This window comes from Astyanax mexicanus, chromosome 3 (genome assembly GCF_023375975.1).
Source record: "Astyanax mexicanus isolate ESR-SI-001 chromosome 3, AstMex3_surface, whole genome shotgun sequence".
Lineage (NCBI taxonomy): Eukaryota > Metazoa > Chordata > Actinopteri > Characiformes > Acestrorhamphidae > Astyanax > Astyanax mexicanus.
In genome coordinates this window covers 37,072,305-37,095,142 of record NC_064410.1, presented here as the reverse complement: position 1 = coordinate 37,095,142, position 22,838 = coordinate 37,072,305, and the positions used below count along the sequence as shown (strand labels likewise).

Below are 22,838 nucleotides of genomic sequence, written 5' to 3'. Positions count from 1 at the left end.
GAGTTCATCAGGTTTTAAATGGGCCTAGTCAATCTCCAGACTTAAGATCATATTAAGAATGCATTTAACCTGCTGAAGAGAAGACTGAAGGGAGTAACTCCCTAAACAAAAACTAATTGAAAAAGGCTACAATATAAGACTGGAAAAGCATCAGAAAAAAGAATGCAAAATATTAGGGATGTCAGAGGCTTGTTACAATTATTGCAAACAAAGTATTATTCACTTTAATTTACTTTAAGTTGATCTGTTCCAATACTTTTGCTCACAAGGAAAATGGGTGGATTCAGATAAAAGGTGCTATCTTCTGAACTAGATATCAAATCCAGATATAAATATATTTCCACAGTACTTATACCCTTGTGTTCTGCATATTTCGCAAAATAGAAAATAAACGAATGCTCCTTTAATATACTACTATGTATTTGAGACAGTTTATGACTTATTGTTAACTAATTAGATTTAGAAAACAATCATGACACGTTGCAATAAAGCAAGTTCCTGCGATTTATTTGCAGAAAATAAGAAATGGCTGAAAAAAAAGATGCAGTGGTTTTAGACCTCAAATAATACAAAGAAAACTAGTTCATATTCATAAAGTTTTAAGAGTTCAGAAATCAATATTTGGTGGAATAACAATGGTCTGTCTTTAATCACAGTTTTCATGAATCTTGGCATGTTCTGTTCATCATCAGTCTTACACACTGCTTTTGAATAACTTTGTGCCCCACATGGTTGTTACTCTCCCTCTGTGTCTGTTTTTATGCATTTTTTTGCAGGTTGTGGTCCTCCTAACCTTCATGGGAGGAGCTATGGGCACCAATTTAAGGAGTCCAACAGGTAAGTTTAAGGCGCCTTATACATTTCCATTATGTAGCTGTCTTTGTGTATAGATACACTAGGTTAGCAGGTGGGAGCCTCTTTTGTACTTATGTTAGCTTAAGTAGTCTAAAGTAGTCTTTGTTTTCTTTGTTCTTTTGTTTAGGATAAATAGTTTAGATTAAGTTTATGTTTTGTTTCTTTCTTTCCTTTGGCACCGTCACCGTTGGTTTCTCTTAGGCCTTAGAACTTTTAGGCCATGGTGTATTGTTTCAGATTGACGTTTTTTGGCAGTTTTAAGAACAATCACTGATTTTGAAACGTCTAATTCTTATCTGGTCTCCTCACTTCCCATCTGTTCCTTTTTTTTGCAACCATTTTAAAAACGAGCCAACTTAGGTTGTAACATGTTGCAAAATTTAAGCAGTTCAGCTTGGTTTGATGGCTTGTGATCATCCATATTCCTCTTAATTATATTCCAGAGTTTTTCAATTTGGTAAAATCAAAGAAACTCATCAGTTTTAAGTGGTCTCTTTTTTTCAGTGCTGTATGTATACAAAAGACAGGGTGTAGTCTGAAGCTGTTAAAACATAGTTTTTTTTATTTTATCTCGCATATAAAATAAATATATAGTTTTATACTCATTATTTTAGTTGGGACCTTTCACCTTAATAAATCACAGCTTTTTAAACTCAGATCTGTGTATCACAAGATGGCAGCATTGTAACATTTTGATGAGGCCTGCTGTCATTGTAAACTCAGACATATGACTTCATGTGATCTGGAGAATAAAGGTGATTGAATTTAAAATATTTATGCTTCTGACCCTGATGTATAGCTTTGAAAACTGGTCCTCGCCCAAAAATAAGTGTGTTTTTTAATCAGTAAAGAATTAACAGTAAAACAGTTAATGTGTCAGTTAATTCAATGATAATACAAATTATTTATATTTCTATTATTTCTTAGGTCTGCTGAGAAATAATAAATTCCTTATATCTCAGAAATCTTATTATATAAAAGCCATTGGTACATTTGGCAGTGTGCCAAGTCCTGCTGGAAAATAAAATCCACATCTCAAGTTTTTTAGTAGAAGAATTAAGTGCTTTTATTATTTCCTGGTAGACGTTGAGCTGACTTTGGACAGGATATAACAGTGGACCAACACCAGCAGACAACGTATTTCCCAAAATCATCATTAACAATAAGTAAATTTTGCATTTTGTTTGAAAACCAAGGTCCTGGAGAGTCTGAAAAATTAAATCAAGAATCTGGAAGAACAATCCAAGCAGCCTGAGGTGTAATGTAAAATCTCCACAATCAGTGATGGTTTAGGGAGCTGTGTCATCCACTGTGTTATATCAAGTCCAAATCCAGTGCAACATCTACCAGGAAATTTTTGAGCACTCATCTGAGCTTAACATGATGTACACTGTAGAAGTAAAACTACTCTGGATCAAAACCACTCTAATCAAAACCCCTCTAGTATTACGGAAATAATGTATCTGTATGCAATTAAGGAACATAACGTACGTGCAAGTAAGGAACAAGAATGGCTTAATCGTGCTCAGAGTAAGCTGAAGTAGTGGTTTGTGTGACAGAACACAAGTGTTACACCTGCACCAAAGGCATTTAAGGGGACCTGAGAACAAGAAATGAAACACCAGCACCCTTAACTACACTGAAAACCAAGCATTCACCTTTAGCCAATACATAAATTGTGGACAACAATTAGCGCACTACCTTTTTGTTCATTGAGATTTCAAACATTTGTTTATGATTTTTTTTGTATTTAAATAAACATGGACCAGCACAAACTGCATCCAAAAGCTGTTAGTGCATACATTACAACCTACCCCATAGACAGGATTAATTGTGACAGGCAGATTTAATTCAAGTCAACTCTATTTAAGACCAAATGAACTCTCCAACAAATATGTGCCTCAAAATCTAAGACTTGTCAAAAGGATGCTAAGTTCAACACTGACACATTTAATTTGCACCACAAAGTACAATAGCAAACATAAAAACCATTAAACTGAAAAGTGTAAGAGACTGTATTTATATTACATTAATAGTATGTTTCTGTGTGCATCCAAAAAATAAACCTCTGTTTGGGTTAATTGTACTGTGTTTGGGAGAATATAGATGCTGCCTATTGATTATTTTGTTGTATCAGTGACCCTGTTTACACCTGGTCACTTCGTGTAACTCTGGATTGTAACTCATATCTGTATTCTGTATTTAGGCCACATGTATTACTCTCGGTAGTCAAATGTCAATCATTCAAGTATGCAAGTTTACTTAGTGCCCATAGGGGGATAAATGCATTTACACTGCCTAAACACGTAGCTCAAATGCGCCTCATTCAATCTCTTCTGTATTAGCCTGAGTGATTGGATTTGTATCTGGTTGGCTATTACATGTAATCTGTGGAGGTTTGAACATCAGCTCCCTTTCCAGAAACAAATGCTAGTGCGCAAACGCCCTTAAACAAATCTCCCAGTGTGGAGGCTATACTCTACCCAGCCTGGCTCTCACTGTGAGCTGTTTATTTTCTTTAAAAACCTGCTCTAATAGAACTACCTATAGAGAGAATAAAGCATCAAACACAATAATCAGAATATTGAATAAAAAATATATATAGATTTTTTCTACAGACACATAAGACAAATAAACACATACATTCTTATCATAGTTTATTATAGATTTTGTACTGATTTAATTATACACAAAAATAGTAGCCAATGTAAATAAAATATTTTGATCAAATATTCACTGTCAGTTTTTACTGTTTTTAGGAGCTTTTAATCTGGAATTAATCAACTTAAAATATGTGAGGTAAGAGGTGTGAAAAAAAAGTCTTGTTGTCCACCTACATCAAATTAAAAGTGAACAGAACTAAACATACAGAAATTTTAGAATTACAAAATGATTATCACAGTGCTAAAAGGTAAAACATAACAATGATTACCTTTGTATTTTAATACGTGAGCTTAGCTAAATAAGCTAAATAAGATCTTAGAGGCTAAGATTGTCTTTGCCCCATTTCAGATGATTTTACATCACATATTTTAGCATTCAAATGTGTAGCACCTCAGGTTGCAGTAAACTTGGTGCTGGAAAGTAAGAATTAGTACATTTTCCCTTTTTTTCACCTTTCAGAACTCAAAACTCTGTTTATTTAGTTTTCTTCTATATGCCTCCATACAGGTGGATTTTTGCAAAAGACACAGTCTCACAATAGTCCTTTTGTCCTTTTTCATAGATGATAAAGATGTGTTTCTTATCTTCAGGATTGTCACCTTTGAGCGATGTTAAAGAAGAATAGCCACTTGGCCCCTGCCAAATCTGCAGCACCTCATTGTTCCAATTCTCACCATCAGTTAGAGACCAGCGGAGAGTCATATTGACCCCTGAGGGAGAAAAAAAAATACATATTTACAAATACACATATTTGACAACACTATTTGTGTGCAATATTAAATTAAAAAGTAAATAAACAATCCCATGCTATGACCTATTTTAAGTTTTCATAATAACTACAAGTATCTAAAATAAGAAAAGTACAGGTACATTTAGATATTAAAGCAAGATTCTGTTCCATGTTATATACCAAATTTGTGAAACAGCTATATTTATAGTTCCTCTTTGCTTACTGTTTTGTGAATTAGCGGGGTTGCTGAAGTACAGCACTCCATCTTTCTGTAGAGCTCCAGCCGCCACCACAGGATCAACCAGCGTTTGGTCAAACTTTAGCTCCTCCACAGGCAGCGTCTCACCCCCGTCCAGACTGCGCACCACCATCCGGCAGTGACAGTGGTAGTTGTTCTGGTTTCTCACAAAAATGGCTATACTTCCATTCTGGAGTTCCACAGGCTGTGGAGAAGATCCAGACAGAATGTGTAAAGAATAATTTTTTTCACAGACACAAACAAGCTAATAAAATGTTAAAATGATTCAACTTTAAACTGTTATCACATTTTATCAACATGATTAACATGAACATTTCCAAGCTTACATGTTAAAAACACATTATCTGATCAATCACCTGACACTCATCTGGGTTGAAGTCCTGTTTCTGTTTGGGCTGGTTGTAGGGGATGCTCTTCAGTGCAGCTCCATTCCTCCATGTTCGCCCGTGATCATCACTAAGGATGCAGAAAACCCCATCGCCCACAATAGTGCCATGCCCACAGACCACCAGGCGGCCCTTAGCAGGCGGATAACGTTTCTGTAAGCGGAGAAATTGTGTACATTTGAATATCGGTAAAAGACTGTTTTAGAGCAAGACAATAAATAGAAAAATAGATGGGGTTTGAACCTGAATACCAAAGCCCGGCCCTGGGATAAAGCTCTTGACCCCAAGCTGGACAGAGAGGTTGCGTGGAGCACTCCAGGTCAGACCATCATCCAGGCTCTCTATTAACATGGTGCTGGGGGGGCTGCAGTGGTAGCGGTAGAAGCACAAAGAATAGATCAGCAACAGAGCACCTGTTTCTTCATCCACAACAATGGAGCCCAAGTTTGACCCATCTGTGTGGATCCCATCATTCACTATATAGGAGGTCGGAGACCAGGTTGCACCTGGGAAAAAAAGAGAGAACAGCTAGACCAATATTAGGAATCCAAAAATTGAGTGCAGCTGTAAATAGCACAGTTACATCTCCTTCCCGTACTGCCATTATGAGAGTATTTCTGGCTCTCCAAGTAATTTTAGCCTATATTGTAATTACACTCTTGAACAATAAAGAAGTAAACAGGATTGCAAAATCCAACATATGATATAAAGATATATGATTCTTAAAAACAGTAAAAAAAATATTTAAGCAATAATACATGAGAGGGAGTGCTATAATGTGGAATATTGGAACTGCTGTGCTGCGGTCATAGGCATGAGGCCTCAAGTGTATTATTGCAATTATACCACAGTGTCATTATTGCTGTTTATAGAAAGATTCTGTTTGGCTTATAATCGCTGCATTCTTGCTAGGTTACCTGTATGTGGCGGAGTAATACATGGAGTGCTTCGGATAGAGTGCATTACCAGCTGATAATTGCACTCATAAAACGCCTCTTAGCCAATCACATTGCAGGGTCGGAACTAACTGTGGTATAATTAATTTTAAGATATAAAGATAACAAATAGTCAAGGAAATTTTCTGGTAGCTAGTATCAGATGTTCTAAGATGATCTTTGATGTTGAGGGCTGTTTAAAGCTGGGTAATCCAGATGAAAACATACCCTAGGCTGGTAAACTAGGTATTGCCAACCTGGTTATTATTGTCACGCTGGTCAACAAATACAGACCCTTTAACTATTCAGTGACTACTATTAATTATTCAGTACTACTACTATTTTTTAAGTAATTACTTGAAAACTAATGCTGCATTAGTGGGTCCTGTGTACAGTTAACAGGTTATTACATGCAAACGTCTGAATCTCATTCGGAACTAACATGTAAATCAGAGATCAAAAGTAAATGGCTGAAGATGGACATTGTGAGTGTGATGCACCTCTGTCTGTGGAGCGTCTCAGGGCAATAAATTTGGCCTCCATGTCACCACTAGATGTTTTTCGGCCCTCAGCAAATGCCAGCAGGCTTCCGTGGGTGGTAAAGGTCAACAGAGGGATTCGGTATGTGTGCACTTCTCCAGCTCCACCACCCACCCACAACAACTTCTCCTCAGTAATAAGAGGATTAATCTAATGGAGATGGAAGTTGAGGCAAAACGAAAGAAAGGCAAAAGCTTTTATATTTCACAGCAATTCTTTAAACACTTTTGTGTTTTCATTTCAAATTGGTAATCTATCAGTTTTTAGTGAATTACTCAATTACCTTAAATTAGCGTCTGGCCTAGTCAGAATTAATATATGGATTTCTGGACATGGACATTTTACTAGTCAGAATTACAGTGTAGATATATCTGGAATATAAATTTCACTAGTAAAAAGGTAACTTTGTGTATCCATTACCAGTAAAAATGTATAGATAAGAGAAAGTAAAATCACATTTAAATCGTATCGTATAAAATGGTAGCATGACAAGTCAGATCTGATTATTACTATTGCAAAAATGTCATACCATATCTTATAAATGAAATAAGAGATTCTATAAGTAAAAACAGTTTAATTGATAGACCTTGAATTTAAGTGTGTTTGATGCCTTGTTGCCTAGACTATCTTACTTAGAAGGCTGTGTGGTGCTGAAGGTTTTAGAGTCTGAATTAGAAAGAAAAGAATGCTGCCACTATTATCAGGAGATCGCTGGAAGGAATCCTGTTCATGTAGCTTGCCATCATCTGCCAGAGCCCTGAGAGAGCATAATTAGCCTTGCTCTCTCTGGGCGGGTAGATGGTGCTCTCTGCTCACAACACTCCAAAAGGTGATGTCGCTGAGCTCATGTATCAGATCCGAGTCGCTGCGCTTTCCTCCGAGCACGCTGTGATGCTACACGACAATGCTGCATCAGCAGCAGCTTGAAAAGAGGCGGTGGCTGACTTCACGTGTATCGGAGGAGGCTTGTCTTTACCCTCCTGGTGTCAGGGCATCACTAGTGCTGGGGGAGTCCAAATGAGTGGACATTGGCCAAGTAAATTAGGGGAGATGGGAGAATGGGAGAATAAAATTGTATCCTTTTATTATTGAAGACATTAAATCTATTCAAAAACACATGTGGAATTATTTTTTATTAAATAAAGTACAATATGTTTTATCTTTATACTACATTAATGACAAATTTGCACACTCTTGGTATTTTAATCTCAAGGTCTTCATGAGGTAGAGTGACCTGATATAGTTGTGTTCCTAAGGAGTTTTTGAGGTGCTGAACAAAAGTGCTGCTTCAGGTCATCCCAAATCAGCGTATCAAACCCTTTTTTGTTTAACTAGGTAGATCCATATGTGTCCCTTAAATGTTTTCATGTCTTACAGAGTAGAAAATTAATTAAACAAAGAAACAAACAAAAACAAGCAATGAAAATGTGTGTCCAAACTTCTGACTAGTACTGTAAGTCTGTTATCTGATTAGAAAAAGACTGGGTGTCATCCTGCCTCAGAAGCTTGTCTGAGTATAGGCAGCATTTCAGACACATTTCAGACACAACAATAACACACAGGTTCACCTGAGGAACAGGTTACTGTGGACCTGTTTTACCTTGACATGAACTAGAAAACCTATTTCTCTTCATCTAACTCAGAGCTAAACGCTGTCTTTAGTTAAAAAATTACTTGTATTTTATGCATAAGGTTCGGTCGTATCTGAGCTAATGTATTTCCGTGTATTTGAACGGCAGCCCGTATAAGTTCCTGTTTCAGACGTTCTTGAAATAACATAAGTTCAGTCATGCCGACACTACACCGCCCATCTGTTTAAAATGAACACAAAGCGGTTATCAGTCTTTTTTTATCGACAAAAACAGCGTTTTTTTTTACCTCTCCATTTCCTGCGACAGCGAGGCAGATGAAGTAAACCGAAAGCAGCAGCCCAAACGGATTCATATCCGACCAAACAGAAGAGCTCCTCTACTCCCTGCTCTCCAAACCACCGAGTCTTAACACATGACTGAAAACTTTATGGCTCTATAACTCAGTCCAATAGATCACCCTTATGTGTAATCAGTAATTAAAGCTGTTGTGTCTTATGACTTACATGTCTGCCCAGCTGGCACACAACCGACCTTTAACGTTGAAATGTGGTTAAAATATGATTGAAGTAATGTCTGTTGTTGTTTAAACGTTGAAACATATTTTTTTTTACATTGATTTAACATAATGTCCAGCCATCTGCCTTTTGAATGAGCACTTTACATTTCATCACCATACAGTTTCAAAAACGGTTGGATGGAGGTTTGAAAAAGTGTTTTTATTTCCATTTGTAGTAATTGCTTTTTAATTTGGTACCAACTCTTCACCATATCTGGGGGGTATTTTCATGTTCTATTTGTTTTACTGTTTTTGAGACCAGATGTTCAGATCAGATTGGTAGTGGTGGGTAACATTCTTTATACTCAGCTAAACTACAGTGATGTACGTTTATTGTTAACACTGTTATCCACAGGATTTTCTAGTTTTATTGAAATATGGTTTATCAAAGGTTGCCATATCAACGTTGATTCAGTTTTCAAAATCAACACCAAATCAAACATTGAATCAGCCTTAACATCAACGTTGATTTAACATTAATTCAACATTGAAATGTCAGCTGGGTGGTCTCACCCAAATATAATATCATAGACAAACACTGTCCATAAAATAAGTTTCCTAAATATATAACTAAATAAACAAATAAATCTTAAAAATACTTGAAACGCCACTATAAGCGGGAGGTCGCAGGCTTGAACTCCCGCTCATGCAGCTTTGCCATCAAGGTGCCGGCGCTCAGAGGGAGCAAAATTGGCCCTGCTCCCTCCGGGTGGGTAGATGGCGCTCTCTCCCCACATCACTCCTAGGGTGATGTCCACAGCACAGAGCGTCTGTGAGCTGATGTACCGGAACCGAGCCGCTGTGCTTTCCTCCAAACGTGCGGGCTGCTCGGCAATGCTGCATCAGCAGCAGCTCGAAAAAAAGTGGTGGCTGACTTCACATGTATCGGAGGAGGCATGTGCTACTCTTCACCCTCCTGGTGTGTTTTGGGGCATCACTAGTGATAGGGGGAGTCCTAATGAGTGGGTTGGGTAATTGGCCGTGTAAATTGGGGAGAAAATAGGAAAAAATCAAAATAAAATTATAAAAAGAAAAAATACTTGAAATGGCCACATTATTTATCTACAATCCCTAAATCAAAAACATAACTGCAACCCCACACATACTGGGCATTGGGAAAACATCAGAAGAAAAGGAAGGAATGAAACATCAGAAGGAAACGTTAGTCTGATCTGGTCCATTCTCGATTACAAGTCAGTATAAATTTATTTTTGAGTTATTTTAAGATTTACCATTGTTACATGAAGTTATTTAATGTAAGGTGTTTTAGTCAAAATGAGATTGTGTAAGATTTCATACATTCTGTTATGTTTAGAGGGGCCAAACTGCCTCCTAAACATACCACTACAAAAACTTAAACAGCCACTTGAGTACAGCCTACTTGTTTTTAAAGCACAATCAACATGCCTTCAATGTGATGGAATTCTTCCACAAAAAAACAAGTCATAAGAGACACAGTGATAAAGACATGTTTTATCTATATTGTTTACATCATGATTTCCAACTGCCTTACACATACTTAAGACAAGAGCAATGATTTAAAAACAGTGTATTTTGACTTCACAGAAGTACAGATCATTTTAAGAAAAGGCTGTTAGAAACAAAAAGGACAACATGAACAAAATGTGAGGAGTGAAGTGAAATTCTAAAAACAATGATGTAGGGCAAAGACTATAGTGGCTAAGGCTCCCTTAGCTAATCAGTCATTCTTCAAATCAATCCTTACCATATTCAGAAACAACTATGATGTCCAAAAGAAAAAACTGTTTGAAAAAAGTACCTGAGCTGATTAATGATTTCTTATATTACAATAAAAAAACAGCAAGCACATCAGATTAAATACCTGAGAGGTGCTTACAGTCAACAATAAATCATATCGGTTTCACACCACTTGGCACATTTCCTGATACCAGTGCAATCTGATGGAACAAATGGGGGCTTTTAGGGTTTTTAATTTTACTGCCAGCTCAGCACTCTTTTATCAGTACACATTACCACAAAACCAGGGTATATTATATTTCTAGGGCCTAATTGATCAAACTGAAGGTTTATTTCCTTCTTTAGTTCTGGAGACATGTTCAGAGAAAAATGCAAATGCAGACAATAAAAAGAAAAAAAAAGACAGAAGACAAGGGTGAAAGTAGCTCCTGAAAGAATCAATTCTGCATGGTGGCTTAGACATTTTTTCCCCAGAAACAATAAGTTATAGCTGGTTGGATGTTAGTCATTGCTCAGAATCACTTAGCATACATTCAAATACCACACCACAAAGCACTAATCTCAAACTAATAATAAAAGCAAAATAGATCCCAGGTGACAGCAGTGTTCACTCATTTTCCAACCCTTTTTATACATTTCAGCTTTGAAGCTAAATACCAGGCACTTTGTGAGATGAATTGGCTTTGCTTAAGAGGGGAGATCACTAAATGGCCTGTTCTGGAAGCAGCCCACTACCTATAGCATTTGACAACACTGGAAGACGATCGATCAGGCTTTTTTCTGACACTCATTATTTTTGCCATCCATGTTTAATGAGCTTAAATGCATAGCTGCATTTTCTGTGTTGTTTTAAAAGTGAAGTTAGTGATCACGCTCAGTTTGACTTTCATGCAAATAAAGACTTCCAGATAGTCGAATATTTAATGAAATGCAACATTGTTAAAATAAGTCACATATATTTCCCTTTTTCACAGCAGACTGTCTGTTTTTTTTATTCTATCTGCCACCATACAGGTGGATCTTGGCAACAGAAACAGTCTCAATATATTCCCGATGGCCCTTCTCATAGATGACGAAGACAAACTTCTTATCTTCAACAGAGTTACCGACGAGCGTTGTCATTGAAGAATAGCCACTTGGCCCCTGCCAAATCTGGAGTGCCTCCTTTTCCCATGACTTACCATCATTTAGAGACCAACGGAGAGTCATATTGACCCCTGGAAGAAAACAGAAACTGATGTTAGATCTATTATAATATAGAAGTCAAATATACTGTATAATATTTTTAGAATCTACATTAAATTGTTTTAAATTGTGTTCAAGGTCACAGAGTCATCAAACTGAAAGAATTATTTAAAACTGAATTGAGAGGGTTTATATTATGATTATACCTATGTTATCATGTAACAAATATTTTCTCTAAACCCATGTATTATATAATCATTGTTTGTGTTTGTCTGTGTTTGTTAAATTTGTCCCTTTCGTTGGCTTCATGTGGCTTGGACGAATCCTGTTACTTGAGAAGCTCTTTGAGACAGAGATAAAGACCTGTTTACACCCATCTACAGGGCAGCATGACCTATGGTAGTGCAATGTTTTCAAAATTATGAGCCTGGTAGTGGAGCTGGATATGCTGACTTTGCTGATATTATGCAAGAATCTTTGTTGCTTTGGGTCTTGGGAGCACAGGGGCTTGTTACACAGATTTGTATTTAATATAGATTCAACATTTAATTTGTAAGAACTGTGTTTGATATATTTTTCAGAAAAAAGTCAAGTTCCATACCATTGCATTGTTAAGATTAATTAAATACCAAAAAAGAAATTGTATATGCATAAATTTGCTGACTACCATCAACAAGACATATAAAGAAATGTCAAATTTAATCAGATTTAAAGCTCACTGTGTTGAGAGTTGGCTGGGTTGCTGAAGTACAGCACTCCCTCTTTCTGTAGAGCTCCAGCCGCCACCACAGGATCAACCAGCGTGTGGTCAAACTTTAGCTCCTCCACAGGCAGCGTCTCACCCCCGTCCAGACTCCGTACTACCATCCGGCAGTGACAGTGGTAGTTGTTCTGGTTTCTCACGTTAATGACTATACTTCCATCCTGGAGTTCCACAGGCTGTGAAGCACAACAGAGCAATACATTTTTCAATATATGACATTAAGTGTTCTTTATGTGCAAATATTTACTGCACTAGCAACTGACATGCAAGAGAAAAGGCATATGATATTAATTTAAACAGAAATTTTGTTAATTTCTAATCACAGGCTCTTTTAGGCCAAACATTTCATTGTGCACAAAAAAACATACATTTCTAGAACATACTTTTAGCTCAGGTAACAATCTAATTATTATATTGTAGAGGAGGCTACAGCATGTCTGCTAAAACCACAATAATTCACTGGCTGTTTGATTGATTATACTGTTTGGAACATGAATCCCAAATATTTAATAATATTTAATTCAATTCATGAATGCCTAAATGTTTTACTATTCATAGAATAATAGCTATTAACTCATATTCTGCTTGTTTGGACAACTGAGTGTACTTGCCTTTAAGTGAGTGAATTCTTCATACAACTTATTTTTTATTAGTGCATAATAATCACTCACCTGACACTCATCTGGGTTGAAGTCTAGGTTCTGTTTGGGCTGGTTGTAGGGGATGCTCTTTAGTGCAGCTCCGTTTTTCCACGTTCGCCCGTGATCATCACTCAGGATGCAGAAAACTCCATCACCCTCGAGAGTGCCATGACCACAGACTACCAGACGACCAGCTGATGGATCATAACGTTTCTGAAAATGCACAGGGTACACAACACTTTACCCACACAAATGAAGAAATGACTTGAGTGTGATTACAATTTCTGTCTCGGCAGCAAATTCTAATGAAACCACACCAGTTGAGACAAGCAACTAAAAGACTGAAAACACTGCTAACACTGCTTTTTAAAGTAGGAACCAACTGTGAAGCATGATGGTGTTGTGATAATGGATTGGGAAAGCTCTGCTGCATTAGAATTTGGACAAGTTACACTCCTTAAGGAAACAGTGAGTGTGTTTAAATGCACTTCATAATCTGATTATGGCCAAAAATCGGACTTTGTCAGTAATTCAATCAAAGCATTTACAAGAACTTCGGTAATCAGGTAATCAATAAAAAATCAGAGTAAATGTATCATAAACATCAAGTAAAACATAGCCTGACCTATTAGGGTAAATACAATGATTTCACAAGCACAGGCCACACTGTTGGATTTGCATGAAATTTTGGTGAGAAATTAAATATTGATTGTTTTTTTTTTTTTAGTGGCCTAGTCAAAAGACACTATGAAAATAAATATTTTTTAATGCTGTGGCAGGACCTAGAATGCACTGTATATGCTTGAAGAACTAAACATGTCACAAGTCCTGCAAGTAGTAAGTGTTCATTCCCCTATGGGGTTGTTAAGTGGTCTCGCAGCAACAAAAAGTGTTTAGTTTCTGTTTTTGCATATGATGGGAGTGCATCCAGCTACTGAGAGGAAGTAAGGAATCACTTTCAAACAGGAGGTTTGGTATTGAACAGTTTTAATTTGCATGAAATAGGTTAAATTCGGATGTGATTATAGTGTTTAGCTTAAAGCCAGACGGACACTGTGCGATTTTAGCCCGATTTTAAGCCCGATCTGGTCGGATGCGACTGAATTTCATGATCGGGCCGAATTTTAGCTTGATCGTGCGTCGTTTGACGTGCAGTGTGAGAGGGGAAGCGATGTCCGATTAATTGCCCATACGAGTTGCGAATGAGCAGTCGGACGTGACCAGGGATTTCTGACATGCCAGAAATTTTGGTCGCTTGTCTCACAGTGTGAGCTGTTTTGCGGGCCGATTTCTTAACGTCACGACCTGTTTTCCCAAAAATCTGCACAGTAACTATAAATTATTATTAGTCATATTTATCTCTGTCAGTTATAAGGATTTATATTTATGTTCGGTACACAGACTTATAGCTTAATATAGCAGACACAGGCATTCTGCTGTTTAAGAATTTCAACAGATGCTTATTCTCAGTCAATAGCTGGAGTTTTTGAAAAGAAAAATTAAAAGAGAAAATAACTGACAAACAAATTTATTTTATTTCACTTTGCTATTATATCTGAAAAATAAAGCACATTGTCAGCGTCTGGTGCTGCCCGTCAATTATATAAAACTTAAAACATGCACAGAAATATAAAGCTATATTTTATAATTCGTTTCTTTTCGCCAGGGCAAATTTATTAAAATTATAAATATATTAATTTATTAATTAAAATCTCGTCCAGTGCTCCAGAATATTAGCCACGCAAAGCCAGCTTAGCGCAGCGCGTGGCATTGCGCACGGCATTGCGCGCAGAATAACCTCTGTCTTCTAAAATAAACGTTTTAATAAATAAGGTCGGAGAAGTGTAGTAAAATTAGTGCTATTAAACTTACTAAAGCTAATAAATGTACTGATAATTAATCAAGATAAATCGGACAAAATGCGCTGCGCCTCTCTCTCGCTCTCTTTCGCAGCGCGGAGCTGAATTCAGCGCGAGGCTACAGATAATATAAAACTCAGTTCAGTTGAATAAAAATAAGTAAGGGCCTGTAAGTACAAGCAAAGGACCTGTAAGTAAATATTGTCAAATATAAAGAATAGTTTGAGGTTTTGGTGAGCTGTTTTCATGATTTGAAACTGAAACTAACTGAAACTTTGATTATTCTGCAGAAAGCCTGGGTTATTTTAAACGAATTTTTAATGAGTTTATATTTTATATTTTTTATTTATTCATTTAAATTATTTTTCTTCTTTTATTAATCAAATCATTAAATATATATCTTCATAAGATATAATTTTTTTACCTTTTATGTCAATTTTTATGATCTTTTTTTAAAGGTCCTATTTTTCCTTTTTTACGTATATATTTTATTCGTCTATAATAAATGTCAGTTTTTATTCCTATTTTTTATATATATTATTAATCCCTTTTAAACTGTTAATGCTCAGCGGCACTGTAAATGAGGGTCCCTATCCAGTGTGAATAATCGATTGCTTGTTTAATATTCAGTGTTGCAAAACCAGTTTTTACATAAACAATAAACAGAATAAAAAAAATATATATTTTATTTTATTAAAGCTGCTGGTGTTTCTTTCGCAGCCTGACGCGCAGTCATTTTTCTATGCGCTCTCATTCTGTAAAACGGACAACCCGTAGAGTCCACGTCGCCTCAGCCACCTGCGAGTCCATGTACGTCTCTTCCGTGGACTTTCAGCGCACAACAGGGCACAAATAAGCAAAGCTAAGCGCTTTCTTTTGCAAGGCGACATGTTGTGTTGAAGCGAGAGTTGTACGCAAAGAAAGCTCCGCCTACGGGTTGCGTTTAGACGTGCAGTGTAAGCTCCCCCGTCACAGCAGGTCAGTCGGACCGTACAGTGTGTGCAGATGAATCGCAGGCGTTGTTCATACACGACAAACGATTCAAACGTGCAGTGTGAGCTCTCTAGAAAGCATCCGATTACAAAAATCGCACAGTGTCCGCCTGGCTTAAGATGTAAAGCCATTCATTGTTTAAAATGTACCGAATTGTATTAATTTAGACAGGATGGCAAACACTTTTACAGCAGTGCCAACAGCTTTAGGGTAAATGCTCATCAAGAAACAAGCATGTTCTAAAAAAAAAAAAATGGTAATAAAAACACAGGCTATACTACTTTTTTTATATTTCAGATTGTGGCCCACAAAAGGTCTAAACAGGAAAAAAAGAGTGAGATTAAAGCTGATGTCTGTAGGCTAAAGCACTTAGCCTAGCAACAACAGCCTACTACAAAACACTACTTTGGCAGCACCTATTACTTTGCTTTGCTCATAGGGAATAATTGGGATAATTCTTTGAATATTTAAAGCTAGATAATAAAAGACGTTTCAATGGAAAGTATGTTTAAAATTTCAATATGCTCCTTAAGCGTAGGTGGCAAATAGTACGGCTCAGATTTCATTCAGATATCGTATAATGCCTTACTTGTGCATTATAATATGCATGTAACTACATTAAATTACAAAAATGCATACAAAAATATTCTATTAACAGCACCATGCAAGCATATTTTGTACCATCTACATCCACCCAAAATGTTGCACGTGGAGAACCTGTGAATCATAGTCAACTGACTCAAAGTCATTTCTAAAATAAGACTTGGTACATACTCGACAATAAGGGTATAAGTGTATGTGTGTTTGTACTAAACAATCACAGAACAGTGGTCACAGTTTGGTGCACATGATGCATACAGCAACACCATAAATACACAGTATGCATTATTAGGGTAAATAAGGTATGTATTTGCCATTTGGAAACCTGCTGTAAACTGTTGGTTTAGGAATGGTTTGTAGCATTGCTAGAGTTGCTGTAGCCTTCTTTAGACTACATGTAGTATAGTTTCATTTATATGTGTTGATCGCTTTTGCACCACTAAAGTGTCACAATAATTATTTTTGTTTGGATAATATGTTGTTCCAAAAATGTATGCGATAAAAAATACTTTCATTATGTAGACTTTTTATGCCACTAAAATAATTCTTATATAATATCATAATGATGTTATCACACAATGTATGTATTCAGAGATTGTAATTAAATATTCTACATAAATAAAACTTAAATAGTTATATATTAATTGGCTTTCTTTGCTGTCTTTTTGATACTGCAATTATTGTGACAGACCTAGCACTGTCTAGAAATAGTAACCCAACAAAGGAAATGGGGGATTTTATTTTAGAAGAATTTAACAGTGTTTGGAATTAGAGGGCAAGTTATGCAAGTTATTAAAAAAAAAACAGCGGTGAAATTGTTAATAATTAAAGGATAAGACGAACTCAAGAAACTGCAGCAGCTGACATGACAAAAAGAAGGGTTGAAAGGAGGTGGTAAACACACCTGAATGCCAAATCCAGGTCCTGGGGCAAAGCTCTTCACCCCAAGCTGGACAGAGAGGTTGCGAGGTGCGCTCCATGTCAGTCCATCATCCAGGCTCTCCACCAGCATGGTGCTGGAAGGGTGGCAATGGTATTGGTGGAAGCACAGGGAGTAGACCAGAATCACAGAGCCTGTTTGCTCATCGACCACGACTGATCCCAGGTTCAAACCATCCACCATAGAGCCGTCGTTCACTATGAAGAATGTGGGAGACCATGTGGCTCCTTGGGGTAAAAATGGAAATGGAAATGGAAAGATGAGGCTAACATGGAAAATTCACAGCCTGCAACAACTGAAGAATTGACTAAAATAGATCTAAAATTACATTAGACAATATTTTATACAATATGTTCTCACAAAATATAATAGAATAGTGTTTCTTGAGTACAAAAAAGGAAGGCCTCAAATAAACACCTTGAATTAATATATTGAATGTCTGAATAATATCTATGTGCTTTTAATAATGCATTTTATTTCTGTCTGTACATATAGCTGATATTTTGACATAAAAGAAAACAGAGTGTATTAATACTAGCATTAGAGGTTCTCCGTGAAAGACTCTCTGGATACAGGTGTCTGCTAAATGCCATCAATGTAAACATATACCAACAAACACAGGAACAGCTGGTTAAAACAAGCCACTGGGCTAAATCTTTACCTCATTAAAAATAATGTTAACTTGAGTGCAGTATTCACCTTTATCTGTAGAGCGTCTCATTGCAATGAACTTAGCCCCAATGTCCCCTGATGAATGTTTTCTTGCCTCAGTAAAGGCTAACAGACTTCCTTGTGATGTAAATGACAGCAGAGGGATTCTGTACGTATTAACTTCACCTGCTCCACCGCTCACCCACAGCAACTGCTCATCATAAACCAGTGGCTCGATCTGCAAAGTACAGATATGTAAGCATATATAACACAATAAAGAGAAATGCATATGACAAGATTACGTGAAACAATGATCTTAGTTCTTCTTTGTGGTAAGAAAAAACAGCATCCTAAACCGTTACTGATCGAGATTTTTATGAGGCATAAAACATCAAAATATCATGTGACAAAGCATGACTGAGATGATATGATGTGCACAGTGACTTTTTGGCCACAGGAAAATGTAAGACTCACCATAAAATGAAATGCTAACAATTACACTACAAATAAGATATTTATGGTCAATCAGGTCCAAACCGAAATTAAGTCTAGTCCTGGAAATAGAAAAAAAATAACTTATTTAGAATTCTGTGGTCTTTAACTAAACTTAATTCCTGTCCAGAAACCCCCTAACATACAATGAGAGTGTGCCAGCAACTCATTTCCTCAAAGTAACTTAATTTGGTAGCATCTTCTGCATATATACAAAAAGTCTGCAAAGACAATTTATTTCACTTCTTGTTTTTCCTTAACTGTTTCTGGATAAAACTAAAAGTACACTGTAAAAACATTATCAATATAAATATCGACTGTCTCACACCAATCTTTACATGTAATATAATAAAGTAAATTAGTACATCAATCAGTCAGCCATCATGTCAGTAGGTACACTAGTCAATACATAAGCCACTCAGTATGTATGTCTGTCTGTAAGAAAGTGTGTATAAGTCAGCAAGTAAGCACGTAAGTGCAGCTCCCAGTAAAGCTTCACGTGTGTATATATATATATATATATATATATTTTTTTTTTTTTTATACATACACATACAGCCTTTTTTATATAACTAAGACTGAATAGAGTATATGAGTATGTGTGCACATTGTCAGCAGTAAGAAGAAATTTAGAAATTATCACCTTAGGCTAATCATGTAAAATATGTGGCTGGATGCATGCATCACTGTATATTACAGAGAGGAATCCTTTACTGCCATTCTTTACTAACAGAAACAATATAATTCACACTTTGTCCTACTCCATAGAATTTAGTTTGGTCTCATATTTGAAATTCCATTCCACCACAAAAGATCTGTATTCTGCATATCAAAGCTGTAGTTCCTGCACCAGGTCAATCAGATAAATTCAACAAAGAAGCAGCAGAAGATTAGCATCAACGATCTGTCTCCTTAGCTATGCATTTTTTTGTATATTCTGTATATTATTTTTGTTGCCAACATCAAAATTAAACATTTACACAATACAAGTGTGATTCTAATTCAATAAAAACCTAGATAAGTACCAGTCAAAAGTTTTGACACTCCTTCGCATTCAATGTTTACCTTTAATTTTTAACACATATGGAACTACATAGTTTTTTAAAAAGTCTCTACAACTCTACAATTATCTCCAAGAACTCCTTTAAATGTGGCATAATCTGGTATGTTTAACATTTTTTGCCTATAAAACTATTCTGCATGTGTTTCTGTATAGCTTTAATGTCTTCATGTCTACAATGTAAAAGAAATCATAAAAAGAAAAAAAAATACATTGAATGGAATGAGAAGAGGTGTGTCCAAGAGTTTGACTGGTACTGTAAATATAAACCGAGGGAAATAACATTCACTACTGTGCCTCTCTCTACTATATTAGACTGTATACAAATATATTAATTCTGTCTCCAGTCAGAACACTTCTAGCTAATCTTAGTTGTAAGTATGTTATAAAATATAACGTGTCAAAACGATATTTTATCCCCTTACAGTGAACGTTATCTTGTAGAGCTGTATATAGCTAAACCATCCCTTTATTAATCCCTCTACTGTGTGTAGGTCGCTATTTAATTCAGGAGAATTAGGAGTGGTTTTAACAGGGAGGAGAGAGAAACAACATGACATTTTGTGTTCGACAGTTGGTTATGTATAACTCGCTGCCTCTGTTTAACAGCTCTTTAACTGCTGTCAGTCGCTGTGTGCACCAGTACGGCCCAGTTATTAATTTATTTTCAGCAGCAGCAATGGTTAACTAGCTGCTCTGAAGGTGAAGCTCGGGCTCCGGGGTGGGTTTACCTGTGAGCGCTCCTCACTCGCCTTCAGCACAGACACCACAGACACCAGCACAGCCACGAGCCACAGCCGAGCCATCCCGCCTTCAGCCTCTCTGCTCTTCTGCACCTCTAACAGGATCCAAACCCCGCATCGACTCTAAAACCCCATCAAACACAAACAGAGACACGAGCTCAGCCCGGCCGCTGCCGCTGCTTCTGTTCGCCACAACTTTATCATGTGATCACGTGCACGACGTCAGACAGTCACATGACCCAACCACCAGCCTCTTTCTTTCTTTTTTTAAAGAGCGCCTGCGCAGAGAAAGGCATCGGCTCAAGTACCCCTCGCTGCAGAACCACAAGTCCAGGGGGTGGGGCTGGATCTGATCCAACTCTTCCTACGTCGTGTTTTCATTGGTCTGAAGCAGATCGGACTCTTCCGCATCCGGTTTTACTCACTCGTTTTGATTGTGTATTAATATCTGTAATAATAAATGAACATGGTAGCTGGTAGATAAGACACTCATTGGCATCCTTTATTTTAATTATTTATTTTTTATTTTGTCTTTAGGCCCTTTTTATTAAAGATAAAAAATGAAATAGTTAATATTTATATAGGAAATGTACAGCATTTTATTATGTTTGTAATCACAGACATGTTCCTTCTTTTAAATCTGTATTGTGTGATTTAAATGTGCTACGTAGCAAATAACATTTTGATCTATAAACGGTAAAAGTCTTAAGGTTGGGTTCCAGGATTTATTTGATAAGATAAAATAATTCCTGGTCGGGAAACGTAAGCGACACGTGTTAAGTTTAACGACGAATTGAAATGCGATGACTTAAAACCAATGAAAAGAAGATATGGGTGGTCAGGAGGTCAGGCTCCACCCCTTGGATCAGATCCAGCCCCACTCCCTGGACTTGTGGTTCTGCAGCGAGGGGTATCGGCTGCGTCCCAATTGTGTACTGCATATTTAAAGGCCCAATCCCATTTCACCCCTTGGCCCTATGTGGTAAGTGCACGTCTAGTGGTAGGGTGCCCTGATTCTTGTTAGGCTACAGGGGAGAAGAGAGTGTAATTAATTGCCACATGCATAAACAATCACTAATAGTTCGTCTCAGTATTTAGGTTACCTAGCTTACTTTCCCTTTCCACCTTAAATGGCACAAACGAGAGCAGAGGCTGCAGCATTTATGGTGGAACGGAAGCTAATAAAAGTTACTTTTAGTTCCCCATCACAGCGAGTGGCCAGACCATTAGGAACATACACTGAGAATAAATTGCCCGTTCTGCATATTTCCACTTGCCCTAACTCCAGATTATCAAATATTCTGTTAAAGTTGACACCATATTATGAAAATATAACGATTACACTGTGAATAACCTAAAGAACAAGGAATATTACTGTAACATTTTATTATGACCCTCTCACAAATTCAGAACGGTCTGTTGAAGTTGACACCACATTATGAAAATAAGGAGTATGGGTACAAAAGAAAAATGGGATTGGGACTTTAAAATATATACTTATCCTTATAGTGTGGCTTTGGCAGGTTAGCACACAAAATATTTACACACTAACCTGTTTTGTTTTTACAGAAAGCGATAAAGTTTAAATCATTCTCCATTAGTGTTTTAATTCATTTATTTTCTTTCATTTTCCATTTCATATGATTAGAATATGTTTTACATTTTGTAGCTATATTTTGTTGCAAATACTGCAATAAAAAACCCTGCAGTTCTCCAGTTGCCTGCTGCTCTAAATTGCATTTGAAGGAGAACTCTGGTGTGAAATGGACTTGGGTTAAACTTTTGTTAAATAGCCCACCTCCATTCACACCTACCATTCCTAAATACATTGCTTTTAGCCAATGCTCCCAACAGGATTACAATGCTAGTATTCGGGGCCTAGAATTACTCATGCCAAAAATTGCTATTTTTGCAACTGCAATTTCAAGTTCTCACTTTGAGCTTGTTAATGGTGTAAATGATTTCTTTAGATTGGCAAAGTCATGCCCCTATTACTAACACTGCAACCCTGTTGGGAGCATTAAAGCGCTTTGTAGAATGCTAGGAGCAAATGCAGGTGGGCTATTCAACAAAGGTTCTTACTCGTTATCATGTATCTCTTCAACCCAAGTCCATTTAACACCCGATTTCTCCTTTAACTGCTTCATGCTTGTCCACATTTTTTATATAATTATTCCAGATGTGGGATACTAGTGTCCGTCATTACTACAGTCAAACCCGATCGGTTCTAAGTGTGTATTTTGAATATTTAAGGATACTCAACTTTAACACTTTTATTTACACTAGATACTCAAAAATTTAGCTAGTTAGTATTAGTAATTAGGAACACATAGCATAAACAGCTCTTCCTATATGATTTAATCAGATGTTTTGGTTAGAATAGTGTAATTTTAGCTGCAGTTCAGGGGGCAAAATTGACCTTTCAAATCAAGCAAATCTGTGCTGTCACTGCAACTGAATGTAATCCCAGCAGAAGTCATATGTACCACAATCGACCATTCATCTGACATTTTAAGATCAGTGTTGCAGTTTTCAAGACAGGATATATTAATTGTACGCACATCTTTGTGTAAACTTCAGGTTATCAAATGACCATTAGAGGCTCAATACAAAAGAATAATATATAGGATGTTTTGGAATCTTTGCAGTTCAAGCTATATGATGCTGAAGTTAGT

The 22,838-nt window shown here is 36.7% G+C and overlaps 2 protein-coding genes across 2 annotated transcripts; both read right to left on the bottom strand.

Moving 5' to 3' along the window:
* Positions 1–3,499: 3,499 nt before the first annotated feature.
* Positions 3,500–8,373, bottom strand: LOC103030882 (sialidase-1). Its single transcript, XM_007228532.3, has 6 exons — positions 8,248–8,373; positions 6,330–6,519; positions 5,138–5,400; positions 4,865–5,047; positions 4,473–4,692; positions 3,500–4,229 (listed from the first exon to the last, which is right to left on the bottom strand). Exons 1-6 carry the CDS (start codon positions 8,311–8,313, stop codon positions 4,009–4,011), a joined length of 1,143 nt encoding a protein of 380 aa, XP_007228594.2. The 5' UTR covers positions 8,314–8,373; the 3' UTR covers positions 3,500–4,008.
* A 1,602-nt stretch (positions 8,374–9,975) lies between these two features.
* Positions 9,976–20,377, bottom strand: LOC103033515 (sialidase-1). The gene is made up of 6 exons (XM_022683104.2): positions 20,152–20,377; positions 17,917–18,106; positions 17,182–17,444; positions 12,856–13,038; positions 12,141–12,360; positions 9,976–11,453 (listed from the first exon to the last, which is right to left on the bottom strand). The coding sequence occupies exons 1-6, from the start codon at positions 20,224–20,226 to the stop codon at positions 11,233–11,235; spliced, it is 1,152 nt and encodes a 383-aa protein (XP_022538825.1). The 5' UTR covers positions 20,227–20,377; the 3' UTR covers positions 9,976–11,232.
* Positions 20,378–22,838: the final 2,461 nt, after the last annotated feature.

Excerpts from the sequence above, each read along its gene's own strand:
- LOC103030882 (XM_007228532.3), bottom strand. The coding sequence starts at position 8,313 with ATGAATCCGTTTGGGCTGCTGCTTTCGGTTTACTTCATCTGCCTCGCT. Across the intron at positions 6,520-8,247 it reads CTGTCGCAGGAAATGGAGAG|ATTAATCCTCTTATTACTGA; the intron begins GTAAAAAAAAAC and ends CATCTCCATTAG. Across the intron at positions 4,693-4,864 it reads TCAACCCAGATGAGTGTCAG|CCTGTGGAACTCCAGAATGG; the intron begins GTGATTGATCAG and ends TCTTCTCCACAG.
- LOC103033515 (XM_022683104.2), bottom strand. The coding sequence starts at position 20,226 with ATGGCTCGGCTGTGGCTCGTGGCTGTGCTGGTGTCTGTGGTGTCTGTG. Across the intron at positions 17,445-17,916 it reads GAGACGCTCTACAGATAAAG|GAGCCACATGGTCTCCCACA; the intron begins GTGAATACTGCA and ends TTTTACCCCAAG. Across the intron at positions 12,361-12,855 it reads TCAACCCAGATGAGTGTCAG|CCTGTGGAACTCCAGGATGG; the intron begins GTGAGTGATTAT and ends TGTGCTTCACAG.